Source organism: Talpa occidentalis, unplaced genomic scaffold (genome assembly GCF_014898055.3).
Source record: "Talpa occidentalis isolate TD23 unplaced genomic scaffold, MPIMG_talOcc4v2.1 talOcc4.12, whole genome shotgun sequence".
Taxonomy (NCBI): domain Eukaryota; kingdom Metazoa; phylum Chordata; class Mammalia; order Eulipotyphla; family Talpidae; genus Talpa; species Talpa occidentalis.
In genome coordinates this window covers 318,613-333,513 of record NW_023601212.1, presented here as the reverse complement: position 1 = coordinate 333,513, position 14,901 = coordinate 318,613, and the positions used below count along the sequence as shown (strand labels likewise).

The 14,901-nt window shown below is 67.9% G+C and overlaps 1 protein-coding gene across 1 annotated transcript in view; it reads right to left on the bottom strand.

The window, feature by feature from the left end:
• FAT3 (FAT atypical cadherin 3) overlaps window positions 1-14,901 on the bottom strand; it is a 123,255-nt gene that overhangs the window by 30,213 nt on the left and 78,141 nt on the right. Inside the window, 3 exon segments of the mRNA XM_037504725.1 lie at window positions 3,491-3,630; window positions 8,334-8,544; window positions 8,980-9,294. Coding sequence (XP_037360622.1) covers window positions 3,491-3,630; window positions 8,334-8,544; window positions 8,980-9,294 — 666 coding nt within the window.

Here is a 14,901-nt window from a genome sequence, read left to right as displayed (position 1 = left end):
CAGTCTCCCAGGGGTCCTCCCCTATGTCCATTACGGGGCCTGATCCTGCGGCAGTGACAGGTGGGGAAGAGGTGGCAGGGTCTGGCAGAGCACGTGGTTTTGATGACAGGTAAAGTGGGATGTCCCGAGCTGTTTTCTTTATTAAGCACTTTGTTCTGGAAACCTCCAGGCAGAGGTGAGCGCTGTGGACCGGCCTGCGTAGCCCGTCCTTGGCCGCTCCCACCTGCGCCTGTTACCCGGGATCCCCCGCGCCCCTGCAGCGTGTCTGGAACATGGGCCCTGAAAATGGGCCCCACCCAGAGCCCCCCGAGCCCAGCGCCCAGCCCCCAGCACACCCAGCACCCGGCGCCCAACTGTCAGCACTGTGCTGGCACCCTGACAGGAAGCAGCATTCCGTGGCACAGGTCCTCGTGTCTGTGCTGTTCTAGTGTGGACCAGCTGGCGCTCGGGTGCATGTGTCCGCGCACAGTGGGGGACGAGCAGGCCAGTGCGCCCCTCGTGCAGCACGCAGCACAGCAAACCAGGGGACGACGTAACAGGAAGATGAGCTTCAGGAGACCACGCGCGGGCCACGGCAGGGGTGGGCGGGCCTGGACACGGCGGGACACAGGAGCTTCGACAGCGTCCAGAGACAGCGGAAGAGCACGCTGCACGCCAGAGACACGTGGGAAGGTAACAAAGGGTGCAGCGGCCACGGGGCGGCGCTCGGCCCTGCTCACCCTGACGAGGAAAGCGGCCACTCCACACGCCGCGGGCCGGGTTCGACGCGAGCACTGGCTGCCTCGTCTGACCAGGCATGCAGGGGAGGCCATGCTGACTCAGCTGGGCGTCCTTCGGCATCTTCTGTCTCACAGACTCCTGCTCGGGCCCCGACTCCCTGGCACGAAGCCGCAGCGCTGCCTCCTCCGGTTCCCGCGGCCTCCGCCGTGGCCCTGAGCTCTCTCCGTGCCTCCGCCGCGCTCCTTGCAAGCCGGAGGGGCCTAGGCAGCTCACGAGACTCCAGTCCCCCCTCCCCCGGCTCCCTCCTCTCCGCCTCCTCGTCCTCGGCTGGCCCAGCCCTCTGCAGCCACACGCGTCCACCTGGGGCGTCCACCTGGGGCGTCCACCTGGGGCGCCCCCGTCCCCTTCGTCCTGACGCCACCAGTGGCCACATCGATCGTCACAAATTGCAAAACTGTGATTCCGTGACTGTCCCTCTCACTCGCTACTCCAGCAGCTCTAAGAGCCGCGCCTCTCCGACGACCCGGCCTCGGGAAGCTCCCCAGCGCCTCCAGGCTGACCACCTGCCCAGCGTCGCCAGTCAGTGCCCGCAGGCCAGGGCTCAGGTGTGCACACCCGGCGTCCCGCAGCTGCCCCGCACCGGCCGGCGTGTGCAGACCCTGCCTCGGCCTTGGGGGACTCTCCCAGGTGGCTCTCGGGGTCTGTGGACACCTCCGTGCTGGCCTTGGGTGACGTCCTGCCCTCTGGCTGCCATGGCGTGTTCCCAGGGCCCTGCACGCTTCCGCGGCCGTCCTGGATGTCCTGGATGGCCGTCTCTCCGAGGCCTCGCGTTCCCCTTGGCAGCAGCTCTGAGGCCGCCGCTGTGGCCCGCGCCCGGTGCGCTTCCGGGTCAGCCCGTTCCGGCCTCGGGCTGATCCCGCCTCAGCCTCGCGCTTCAAAGCTGTCCCTGAACCGCGCTCTTTCTCCACCCATCTTCGCTTCCGTATTCGGGCCTCCTGCCCTCGGTGCCGGCACCTGAGTCACCCATGGCTTTACCGGAAGTTCACGCCCCAAGCTCTCAGCAAACCACCGCCGAGTGGCAGCCACGACGGCCTCAGAGCATCAGCCTCACACTGCAGCTCTGTCTTCAGGGCCTCCTTCCGGCCGCTCACGCCCGGGCAGGCAGCCAAGTGGCCACACGGTTTGCCCACCCACTCCTGTTCAGGCTGTGGACGCGCCTTTTCAACATTTAGCTGGCTTTACATTATGTAAAGGCGCCAAAGCCGAGCTCCCAGAAAATATAAAGTCAAAGGAATCTAGTTTCCGTGTCCCGCGCTCCCTCCTGCGGGGAGTGTTGAGAGCTGGTGCCACGCCTGGCCCGTCCGCCCTGGGCCTTTCCTCCGACGCGCTAGTCCAAAGAACATCAAAATACCTAAGGATCGTGGCGAGGCTGCTCCTCAGCCAGGAGATGGCCCCACGGAGGACGTGTGGCCACGTGGGAGACGGTTTGGTCGTCGCAGCGGGGGGCCTGGCTCCATTGGGCGGAGGCGGATGGCGCCAATACCCACCGCAGACAGGCCAGCCCCGGGGGCATCGCTGCGCGGGGCCGCAGACCCGCGGCCGTGCAGATCGCAGCGTCTCTCCGGCTGAGGAGCCACGGGGTAAGCTGCCCCGGAGCTCCCAGCCTGGGACGGGCCTAGGCTCTGCTCCCCGGGAGAGTGCAGTAGAGGATGCCTGTCCCACCTCGGGGCCCAGGGCGGGGTGGCTGAGCTCTGGCTGTGGCCTGCGGGGGGAGCTCCTGCCCCCCCCCCCCCCCCCGTGTTTCTTGCCTCTTCCCATCACTCTGTGTCCACCGCGGCCGGGACCGTCTGCCCGCAGCGGCCGGCGGAGACCAGAGCGGGCGTTCCCCCAGGGCCGGCGCCCCCTTCCCACCGAGGCAGCGCGTCCTGGGCCGTGTCCTTCCCTGCGCGGTGCCCGGGGCTGGGACACCCTCTGGGCGTGCTCCTCTCGCTGTCCCGGGCCCGCTCGCGGCGTGAGAGGCCTTTACTTCCCGGCCAAGCATGTCAGGCCGCGCCCTGCAGAAGGCCCACGAGGCACTGGGGATGGGGAGAAGGGGGTGGCCGGGGTGCAGCTGCCTTCCTGGACTGCCGAGCGCTCTGGGCTCATCTTCAGGGTGGCGCTGCCCACACAGACGCACCTGCACTGTCCAGCCCCTCCTCCTCTCCTCCTCTCCTCCCCTCGCCCCTGCCCCGGGCTTCCCCAGGCAGTGCCGGTGCCGTCCCTGTCCTGCTGCTTAGGGGTCACTTAGGATCTCTGGGTGGGGTCCAGGCCTCCTGGCTCTCCCCCCAGCAGGGGGCTCCACCTTGCAGGCTGGGCAGGAGCCTGGAGGAGGCTGGAGGGTGTGGAACGGGCGGGTGTCAGCCTGGGTCGCCTCGGCCGTGTGGCCTGGGGACAGTCCCGGCTTGACTTAGCTCGTCAATGGGCCTCCAGCTCTGACTTCCCGTGACCACGGTGAGGCCGTGTAGATCGCCAGGCCTTCGCTCTGACCACACACAGGCCGCCCCCGCAGACTCGGGGGTGACTCCACTGTCACGGAGACAGAGCTCGGTAAGTGCCGGAGCTGGCGTCTGCGCTCCCGGCACGAACAGCCCCGCCGCACAGGCGGCAGGGCTTCCGCCACCACCGGAGGAACCTGTCTCCAGGGTGTTCCCGCCAGTGCTGTCTCGGACAGCGCTTCTGCGGCCCAGCCCCTCGGCTCACGGCACCGCCCCGCGCCCAGGGCTGCAGGTACCTGGGTGACGGCCACGCTGGTCCCGTCTGTGACCTCCACGGTCATGTTGTAGACAGACCGCAGCTCCGCGTCCAGGGGCTTGGCGATGACGATGGTGCCGGCGCCCTTCTCCACGTCAAAAGCGCTGTCAGAGTTGCCCCCTGGCGGTGTCACGAAACAACAGGGATTAGCGCGTCTAAGAAGTGGGTCTGGGACGCGGCGTCTCCCTGCAAAGGCGGCTCTCACACGCATGCGCACGTGTGCGCACGCACATGCACACGCTCACACACATGCACTCAAACACGCACGCCTGGCTTGGTTCCTCTTTCAGAACACAGCTCCCCACGCCCACTACCGCCACAGACGTGGAGCTGAACTGTGAGCCCCGGGGCTCTGGGGCAGCCCTGCCGGCCCACGGGGACGTGAGGCCTTTGCTGCTCCCAGGGGACGAGCGGCTGCCGAGCAGACGGCCGGCCCCCGCGGGCGAGGCGGAGAAGGCGCCTCCGCTCAGCCGGGTTGGTGGTGAACATCTGGCCGGGGCGTTCAGACTCCCTCAGCGGGAGGCCAGGAGCACGACCGCTTCAGAGCAGCAAGAAACATGGGGTTCCACGTGAAAAACTTTATCTGCAAGGACGCGTGTAGATTTTTTTGCGTGGTGATGGTGTGGTGACTGTTCTGCTCCCCAGCAGCAGAAAGTTGATGGGCTTACAGAAAAGCTGGGAGAGGAGCAGAAGCAGAGGTGACGTCGGCTCCTGCATCCAGACGCCAGGAAGCCCTGCTCCCCGCTCACACACGCGCCCCCGGCCGTGGGGTTCAGGCCACACGGGCCTCCTGCGGCCACGGTGCTGCCTCCGGGAATCAATGAGGTCTGTGACCCTTCCAGAACGAGAGGTGCTCGCAAAGGGAGGAGAACACAGCAGCAGTGCTGGAGCGGGTTTCATTAAACACCAGCCCACGCTCGCAGCTGTATTTACGTTAGTCTGAAATCTCACGATGTTGATTAATTTTGTTCCTGGACAGGGGCTTGATCTGACACCAGCACACGGTGACGCGTTCGCTGAATGTTGCATTTGGCTTCGCTCACAGTCAACAGCCTCTTCATCTCATTGTGCTGCGGGAAGAGCAAAGCTCCCGCGGGCTCTGCGCCGTCCACGCGAGCAGGGCGTCCAGGAAAGGATCCCTTGGCCCGCAGGACTAGAGTCTGGGGCCCAGGGATACGCTCAAAAGTCCCAATAAATGTCCTTAAAGAGAAGCCCTGGCCGCACACGGCTCGCGGGGTGTCCCGGCGGCGGCCACCACGCCAGGCGTAGCTGCTTGCTGAGAACAGAACTGCCCTTGACATTTAGCGCCAGTCGGAGATGCGGCGGCTCCAGCGCGGCTGGGACGAGCTGTTCTTTGAAAATTCCATCTAAAAAGAGATGCTCCTTCCGGCTAATAGCTCTGATGAGCTGAGGGCGCAGCACATGAACGCGTACAACCCTTTAGGGAACAGGCGGGAGGACCCCAGCCGGAGCCCGCCCAGCCCGCCCAGGGACCCGGGCGTCTCCGCAGCCCGAGGCGGACTCCGGTCTTAGCGCTCGCGGCAGCAGCTTGTGCCCTCAGGAGGCACGTCTGGAAGGGCCCGACGGGCGTGGGAGGGCCGTCACCTTGTCCAAACCCGCAGCAAGTGCAGGCGATGATCTGGGGGGAGAGGGCGTCTCTCCTCGGCTAGCGCAGGAAGTGAAAACTTGAAAGTCAAAGCAAAATAGAAATTACGCACGTCAGAAAGCCTGGCTGCCTCGTCGGGGTGTGCGGGACGCGGCGCCCCTTCCTGCCAGATGCCATTTCCCAGAGTCTTGCTGGTTGGCTTCATTTGTGTAGTTCGCGCCCATGGCCCAAATCCCCCACATCGTTGGGGGTGCCACTCGCCCGGCCGAGCGGCGTCTCACATGGGGGCGCCCCAGTCTCTGGGAGTCCCGGGTGCATTTCTGACGAGGGACACAGAACCTGGACCAGAAGTTCACCATCAAGCCGGCAGCCCGGGGTCCCCCTCAGCCTCGCCACGGCCTATGGGCACCCCCCCCCCACAGGGTGCACGTTCCGGGGCCTCTGAGCGAGACCCGGGGCAAGAACCCGTGGAGCCGTCCGGGCAGCGCCCACAGGACAGGAGTGGCCACTCAGAGCCAGCAGCGGACATGCAGAGCAGCAGCGCGGGGGCCAGTGTGGAGCAGCCAGGGCCGGCAGGCGAGCGGGTGCACAGTCACAGGCCACATCTCTGGCTGTGGGGACGGGCGGGCGTCAGCAGGCAGCAGGAGAGGCCCTGGGCACGTCCTGCTGCAGGGAGCCGGACTGTCCCCATAAACTCGCAAACAGGACGGGGCGCAAGCTCCAAGCAGGCTGGCGTGGGGGCTCCGTAAGCCCCTCGCCCTGAGCCGGGGCACGTCGGGGCGTGGGGGTGGGGCTCTGCGGGGGGTGCAGGGCAGGGGCCTCCATGCAAGGGGTGGGCTGAGCCCGGAGAGGGCCCTGTCTTGGATGAAGCAAGAGAGCTGGCTGAGGGAGCTGGGGGGCCCGGTGCCAGATGGGGAGCCCTCCAGGAGGCGCCCCCTCTAGAACCCAACGCAGGACTCCTCCTCAAGCAACCAACCCTCAGGCATGGCAGCTGCGCCCCAGGCTCCTGGGAGCCGCTCCTGGGGCGTCTGGTGGCTGTGGTGGAACCACGTGTGGGGACGCAGCCGGGGCTGCCGCAGAGGCCAGCCCGGACTGACCTGAGCCGTCTTGGCCAGCGGCCCCAGTGGGCAGGCACAGTCCCGGGACGGGTGAGCACCAGCAAACGGGGTCACGCCTGAGACCCTGGCCCTGCGGCTCCACAGCCACGGGTCGGACAGGCCAGGGGCTCCCGAGGAAGAAGTGGGGTGTGCGGGGCGGGACTCGACTCACGGAGGTGGCGGTTGCCGCACACCGAGGGGGCAGGGCGCGGGCACCCTTCCTGGCCGGTTCCCACAGGGAGGACGCCTGGTTGGGGGGGCGCACGACTGGCAGCCGTGACACTGGGGACGGGCTCCTGCCCCAGGGGAATCAAGTGCTTCGGGAGGCCACGTCGGCTGGAGGCAGCGACAGGTCAGATCGCGTGGGGTCTGGGCGCCTGGCCGGGGACTGAAACCACGGGGCCCGGCTGTGCTTGCGTTTGCAGCGGCCACGGGGCCTGCGTCCAGGGGAGCCCTGCCTGGGGGTGGCCCGCTGCTCAGCCCTCGGGTGCCAGGGTGCTCGCCTGGCCAGGCCTGCTCCCAGCGGCAGCACTGGGGAGGCGGAAGGGGACAAAAGCCTTGACCTGAGGAGTGGGAGTAGAGGGGACGCCCGGGGCGTGGCTGGGGCTCAGCAAGCGACTGGGGGTCAGGCGAGGGCTTGCTCGTGGGTGGGCAGTGCCAGGGTGTGGAGAAGGACACGCCCTGGGCCACGCCAGGCCAGCCGGTCGGCAGGAGACCGCGACGGGGTGAGGTGGGGCCCCTGCAGCCCCACTGCTCAGGGCCTTGCATCTGTTGGGACTTGTCCGTGCTCTCTCGGGTTAAAAGAAGTCACGGCTGCAGGCGCCAAGGGCCCGGGCCAGGGCCAGGGTGGGCCGTCGGGGTGCTGGGAGGGGCCGTGGCGGGAGACGGCTCTGGCTCCACCCGGGCTCGCGGGGCAGGAGAGGCCCCTCCACGCGCTCCGTGAGGAGGCTGTGGGCGTGGACTGCGGGGGTGGGGGACGCTGCCAGCCACCGAGAGGACGGGGTGAGACAGGCGCTTTCCTGCGGGGTCCCCGGGACCCTCTGTGGAAGCTCCGGGGGCGGGCGCTTTCCTGGCCTCACTGAGACAGATGGGGGACCTGCTGTCGCCCCGACCCAGCCATTGCGGGGTGGTCCTGCCTGTCCTGCCTAGGCTTCTCTGCGGCCTCCCTGCCCGTGCTGGAGCCTGGGTCACCTCTGGCCGCTGGGCCGCGGCACCCACTCCCCGGTGCCCCGGACAGACGGGCTTCTGCCCTCAGCATTCGGCCCTCCCTGCTGGGCCCTCGCTAGCCGCCGGCGCCCACTTGCTGTCATTCAAGGAGCTCACGGGCCGGCGGGGCGGCTGCTCTCCAGTTCCCGCCGCCTGAGAAGCCCCCCGCTGGCTCCCCACACACAGAGGCTCTGTTTCCTGCCCTTCTTGGTGCGGATGCGGCCGGGGACCTGCCTGGGCCGTCTGGCCTGGGGAGGTGCTGCTGCTGCCCAACAGAGGCCGAGAGCGGCTCTGACCTGTCTTGGCTGGGGAGGCCCAGCCAAGCGCAGCCCCTCACAGAAGGGACACGAGGGGCAAAGCCCACACACCGCAGAGCAGAGTTGAGCCCCCCCAAACCTGCCACCGCGCTGAAGGCTGCCTGGGCGGGAAGGCGGCCCCCAAGGTGGGGTGGCCGCGGCCGCAGGCAGGGGGGCCGTGGGGGCGCCGGGAAGGCCCGCCCCAGGCAGGCCGGTGGGCGGGCGGGCGGCGCGGAGCTGGCGCGGTACCTTCTGTGGAGCAGTTCTGCCCACAAGCTGTCTGCAGAACAGAGAACATCTCTCGGGCATGCTTGCCGCCTTGAAGCAGTCGGGAGCAGGAAAAAAAGAACAGAATGCAGAAAACAGGTGAAGAAAAGAGAGAAGTGAAGGACAGAGAGTCTCGTTCCGTGGACACACTCAGACACGAGGCTGGCGAGGGCGACACAGGTCACGGCACACGGACACCGGCCGCGGCGGCGGCAGCAGCGGGGAGCGTCCACCCATGCGGCTCTGCCCGGCGCGGCCCCGGGGGCAGCCGGGCCCTCTGCTGACTCCTTGGCGGGGAGGGTCCCCTGCCCTGGCTGCGCTGCCCGGGCCCCACCGGCCAGGCGGGCTTACCCACGATGTCGAACCACAGCGGGGCGCCGGCCGGCTGCGCGGACACCACGCCCACGATGTCGGCCACCCTGTCGCTCTCCATCACCGTGAAGTTGTAGAAGGGCTCCTCGAAGGCCAGGGGCAGGGGCGAGGGGGGCGGCCTCTTGATCCACTCAATGTGCAGGCGCGCGGTGGACGACTTCTGGGGGCGCCCGTTGTCCACCGCCTTGATCTGCCCAGAGAGAAGCTGGAGCCTCAGGGGCCAGGCCGCCCAGGGCCCCCGCAGCGTCCGTGCAGGGACACAGGGCCGGGGCCGGCTCTCGGCACCGCGCTCTGCCCGCAGGTCACGGAAGCAGACGCCAGGAGGCGGCCAGGATGGGGCGGGGACAGCGGGGCCGGGGCGCTCGGTCTGCCGCGGTGGGGGCCGGCTACGTCCACCTCCACGGAGGGGGGGCCCCCTCCCCGGCACAGGGCCCAGTCTGGGGGACGGGGCTCCTTGGAGGTGGAGCCAGTCTCTGTCCCGCGTCTCTGCTCGGGCTCTCGCCCCGCGGCGGGCAAAGGACCTGGCTCCTGGGGCACACACAGTCCGCTCTGGGCTCAGCGCCACTGCTCCCGGAGGGGGGCGGCGGGCAGTGCGGGAGGGGGCCGGAGGGGGCCCGGCGCTCACCGTGAGGATGTCGTAGCTGCCGGCCGTGAACTGCCTCCTGGAGGAGACCAGGCCGGTCTTGGGGTCGATGAAGAACCTGCCGTCCCCGTTGCCGTCCACGATGCTGTAGGAGATCTCGGCGTTGGCGCCCTCGTCCCGGTCGAAGGCGAAGGCCCTGTAGATGGGCTCGGCCCGCCTCCGGCGCTCCCGCTCGGGCAGCCGCACCTGGTACACCTTCTGCGGGAACTGCGGCCGGTTGTCGTTCTCGTCCAGGACCCGCACCAGCACCCAGGCGGTGGACTGCTTGGGGGAGGGCCCGCCGTCCGTCACGGTCACCTGGGGCAGAGGGCGCCAAGCGTGGGGAGGCCGCCCGGCGCCCGCCTCCCGCCTCCCGCCGCAGCCCCAGAGGCCGGAGCCAGGCCAGCCGGGGAGGCAGGGAGGAGGGCAGCTCCGCCTCCCACGCGCCCTGCACCCGGCCGCGACAGCTCCAGGGCGGCCCCACAGCCGCAGGACACGCTTCTCCTCCCTGCGCGTGGGAGGGCGGCAGACGCTCTCCTGAGGCCAGGAGGGAATGGCGGGGGCCGGCCGCCCGGCGGCTTGTGCACTCACAGGGCCTCCCTGCCCTCCGCAGCGCCTCTTGGCGGGTGGCGGGTGGCCCCACTCCCGCCGTCCCCAGTGTCCCCCGGAAAACCCAGGTGCCTACGTTTAATCCTAAACCATCTCCTGGACTGAGACCGTTGTCACCCCAAGACAGGCCCCGAAGCGGGAGCACGTGAAGGGGACTCGGCCTCACCAGGGCGAACAGCCGCGTGGCTGGGCCTGGCCTTGGCGCCCAAGGTCGGCGCCGCCTGCTGGGAGGGGCGGGGGGGGGGGAGGGTTGGGCGGGGGGACAAAGTGCGAGAAAACCAATGAGACGGTTTTCGCAAAACCGAGCCTCCATCTGGTGCAGTTTCCCGTTCCGGCCGCCCAGGAGGAGCCTAAGGCGGGTCCTCGCAGACCTTCTTGCTTCCTTTGGAAAATCAATCGCGTTCTCTTCCACGGCGACTTCCCAACCGGCCTGTTCCCCTACACAGACGAGGCACGCGGGGGCCGCCTGAACGGTGGCCGCGGCCTGCAGCGAACTCGGGCGCCCTGAGCCCGGAGAGCTGCGCCCTGGGCCATGCGTCCCCCGGGGCGATCCGAGTCACTCAGCACCTCATTTCTTGCTGCCCCCCACAGCCCTTCCCACGTGTACACACAGCTTACAGGTGCTCACCCCGCGGCCCAGCCCTGGCTCTCTGCAAAGACCCCACGGGCGAACCGGGCGGGCAGCGGTGGCTCCAGGCTGAGCCCCTGGCCAGTTCCCCACTCCAGGGGGCTCTGCAGAGAAGGTGCTGTGCTCTGCTGCACCCGGCTCCCCACGCCCAGCCCCAGCATCCACCCAGACCTGCAGGGGTGCTCCTGCGGCAGGCGGTGCTCCCCACTGCCCCCACCTGGCACAGCCCCAGATGCCAACAGATGTTGGTCAATCAACTTAAAGCTGCTTTACCCAAAACTTTTCCCAGGGCGGGACGGGAGCAAACTCCAGGTCCTCTGTCTCCTCCTCTGCAAGAAAGGACACTGATGTCGCGTCCTCCTGCCAAGACAGGTCCCCGAAGCGGGAGTGTCCCAGCTGCGGGACACTGTGGGCGATGCTGCTTCGTGAGGACGCTTGCCCCCCTCACCCCACTGCCCCCGCTGGCCCTGCACAAGGAAAGGCAGGGTCCTCCCTGGGACCGGCTATGCCCGGCAGGGGCTGTGGAGCTGCCCGGCCTGTCACTGCCCCTCCAGACACTCGTGTGCGCTGACCCCAGGTACTGGACCCCCGAGTCCTCAGGCTGCCCTTGGCGCGGGACCAGACGTTGGGAGAGGAGCTGGCTGGACGGGGAGGGACGCTGCCGAGGCGTGGAGGCCCTGGCGCCGCAGCACTTCTCGCGAGCTGCACGGGGCTCACCGCCCGCCCTGGGGCCCTGCCGAGCGCCAGCCGCCCGGCCCCGGCTCCTGCTCTCCAGACGGACAAGGCCGGCCGAGGGCTGTGCCCTACACCACCTCCTGGGGGACGGCTCCGTGGTCACTCAACCGTGCCCCGACGGGAACACCCTGCAGCCGTCCACCTGTAGCCCCCACCCCCCCGCCACGAGCCTGCCCTCAGCCGGCATCGCCTCTGGACGGCCTGCCCGGGCGGGATTCGGGGTCTGCGTCAGGGGAGCAATTATTTTTCGGGCTTTGTTTTTCTACTTCCAGCCGGTTATTTTAATTTCAAGTCGTAGCGAGGCTCCCAGATGGCCAATAAATTAGGATGAACGAGGCAGGCGCCCTGTTGGCGGAAAGAAACACCATTCGTCTGCCATTAACAGCCGTGGGGGCCGGCGCCCGTCGCGCACACCAGGGCCCTTGTTCTCTGCCGAGCCCCAGTGGGGGCCCCGGGGAGACCCGCCTCAGGATGCGGCGGCCCAAAGAAGCACTGCATCTTGGTTTCTAAATGTCTTCATTACTCTCCCTGGGCGAAGGGGAGCGGACGTCAGTTTTGGATAAAGATCAGCTCAGCAGAGCTGCCCACGTGCAGAAGGCCCCGTTCAGCCGTGACCTGTGTGATGGAGTGCAGGACGCACTCCGCCCCCGCCCTAGACCTGCGGCTCTTCCGTGCGGCCCCCAGGAGGCCAGCCGCACGCCTGTCCCGGCCGCACCGTCCCCTGCCCATGCCTGTGGGTCACCTGCCAGCCTGCCTCACGCTGGGGGCTCCTGGCGGGAGGCGGGTCCTGGGTCCTGGGTGGGCCCTCCCGTGGGCCCTCCCCTCTGGGCGCGGGCGGTGAAGGAAAGCTGTGTGCGGAGAACACGGCCGAGGACATGGATGTCCACACAGAAAGCCAGCAGCAAGGTAATTCAGCGTCGTGTCCAGCAGTTGCAGCTGACCACGCTCACCCAGCGCCAGGCCAGCCACGGGGGACCGTGTGGATGTCGGCACAGGGGCGGGACGTCGGTGGTCACGGTGCTGGGCATGTCGCTGGCTCTGAGGACACGGATGGCGGGAGGGACGCCGCCGCTGCACGCTGTCCCGCCTCTCAGAGGTGAGGGGGGCAGGTCACCACTGGCCGTGACGCTAAGCAGATTCAGAGATGCGGTAGCTGCAGAGAATGACTAGAACGTCGCCGTGCCTCTGGTTCAGTTCTGCTGGACGGCCCGAGGCTCCCGACCCCGTGATCGGGGATGTGCTTCTCAGCAATCGCTTGGCGCACACCTGCATGGGGGCAGAGGCTGGCGCACCCTGGCCGGCCGTGGGCAGGCACTGGGCTGGGCCAGGGTGGGGGGGTCAGCCCGGCGCCACTGCAGGGCTGAGCGGCACTTTCTGGGCCACTCCTTGGCCGCTGTGTCGGGACGGAGCAGGCTGCTCGCGAGGCCTCACCGGCTCCTCAGAGCAGCCCTGACCCCTGACCCAGCACGTGGGGAAGCCAGGCCGGAGCTCACGGGCCTGTGTCCGGAGCGGAGGCAGCACCCACTTCCCCACGGCCTGGCACATGCTCTCCATGCATGGCGGGTGGTGACTGGACACAGAGGCGTCCCTGTCTGTTTTCTGAAAGCTGCAATCAAACGCTCTCTGAGGGCCTCCCTGGTGGTGCAAGGGGTTGAGGCGCAACCTATGAGGCTGTCCGCAGCCTCTGCAGCACGAGTTCGATCCCCGGCCGGCCAGGGAGCTACCCACACGGCGTGGCAGACCTCTCCTGTCCCTGCTGCCCCCCTCAGCAGTGGATTTCAGTGGATCTGCCTGTTCTGCTCCCCGCTCTGTCTCTGGGGAGTCCTCTCACCCCCACCCTCCCCGCATGTCTGGTCTGTACCCCAGCTCTTGTATGCATAAGGAAAAATAAAGTAAATCTTAAAAAAACCCAAAACGCTCTCTCAGCAGAGGGCACCTTTTTGGAAAGGCGTAAGGGAAAAAAATAGCCGTCGGAGGAAAGGATTCCTGGTTAAGGCGCTTCCTTCCTCCCGAGCCGCCTCCTCCCAGGCGAAGGTCTGCGGCGCCAGCCCAGCTCTGCGGCGAGGGGCGGGCACGGGGGCCACCGAGCGGCCAAAACGGGCTCCAAGGGGCAGATCTAACCAAGGAAGTGGACCCGGTTCCCACCCCACGGCCAGCCCTCGGGGTCCCCAGGCAGCAACGTGCATGGGCCGTGTCCAGAGTCCGCAGTCCGCGAGGTGAGGCCAGGCCAGGCCCCGTGGGGGCCGGGGCCCAGGGGGAGGCGCAGGCTCAGGCTCCAGGTCCTGCCAGGTCTGGCCCACGCCAGGGGCCGAGGGACCACGACTCCCCACTACTCAGCACCCATGGCCGTGGGGCGGGGAGACACCCCTGGGCGGCCAGGCCGTGTCGCGCCCCTGCGCCGCCGACCACCACCGACCTCCGGCGTGTTCTTTGAATCGTGTCTCGCTGCCTGCCTTGCCGAGCCCGCGCGAGGACGAGATGGAGGAAGGGGCGGTTCTGAGGACTCACGCGGCGGCGCGCACGTCGGCAGGGCGGTTCTGCTCGTAACTCAGCGAACGCTTGAAGCACCAGGACGGGGCCAGACTCCCCGATTCCAGGACCCCCAGCGCTGTCCAGCCCCACGCCCCACAGCCCCGGGCCAGGCGCCGAGGCCGCCGGTTCCCGCCAGATCCGGGCTAGCTGCGACGCCATTCTCTGTAATTTTAACATCTACTCGTTTCTCTGCTTTCAACCAGAGCGACTTTATGGCCTTAATTGGGTGCTCCCGGCAATTTACTTGTTAAATCTTATCAATACCTCGGGTCCGGGCTTCTTGGGGCTTCTCCCTGAATGTTACATTATTCCAGATTTTATTTAGAAATCACTGTTGAGCCCGGTGTCTGGCAGCCCTGAAGGCGACCAAGAACATCCGGCTGCCTCTGAGGGCGCGCCCTGCAGGGAACAGCAGCTCCGCTCCCGGTCCAGCACAGGCGAGGGCCTCTTCCCTCGGAGACTCGGGCCCTCCTGACCGGCGTTTCCCGAGTCCGCCCCCCAGGGCCTTCCCAGGCACCCGCCCAGCCCCTTCGGGGCTTCCTGCGGGTCACCTGACGCCCTGGGGCCACGTGTCACACCGCGTCTGGCCTTGGGCGGTGAAGCCTTCCCCAGGGAGTCCGCTCTGGCTCCCATCTGCTGGGCTGGCTCCTGGGGCCGGCCCCCGAGGACGTCCGGAGCCGGCGCGGAGACAACTGGGCACGCTGAGTGGCACCGCTTGTGGCGCATCCTGCTGCGGTTCCTGGGCAGTCGGGATGCTTGTCCGACGTCTAGAGTTTGGCGTTTCTGTTCCTGGAAACATCTGGGCCCCGGGTGGTGAAGCCAACCCCCTCAGGAGTGAAGGCGGCAGCTAGAGATCCGGCTCCTCCTCCGCCTGCACCTCAAGGCAGAGGGGCTGAGTTTTCAGACTCGCTTGGACCCCTGAACAATCCGTGTGGCACCGGCGGACAGGAGGAGAGTCGGGGGCCTGGACCCGACCGCCCCGCAGACACGCACCCCCAACTGTCTGGACACGGCCCTCGTGGGGGCTGCAAGGCACGTGTCCCATCTGCTCCCGGAGCCACGTCTCACGGCGCTGGAGATCCCCGGAGCCTCTGCGCGGAGAGCGCGGTCCCGGCGCCCGGAGCCCCCAGCCCCGTGCTGGCGCGTCCACCCACATCTGTGTTTCCACAGTCCACCCAGGGGATGGCTGTCAGGTGGTGTTTGTGCTGAAATGTTAGACTGTGGGGTTCACCGGCATTTTTGCAGGAAGGTGCTTACAGGCCACTTTGCCTTGAGGGAGGAATCGTCGGGGAAGCCGAGCTGGGGGGAGACGCTGCGGCGTCTGATCTGACTTCCCGGATCACACGGCTGCTGCGCTGCGGGCTCTTCCAGCTGCTCCCAGACACGTGCCGGGGAGCTCCTCGCGCTGCATAATCTTCCCT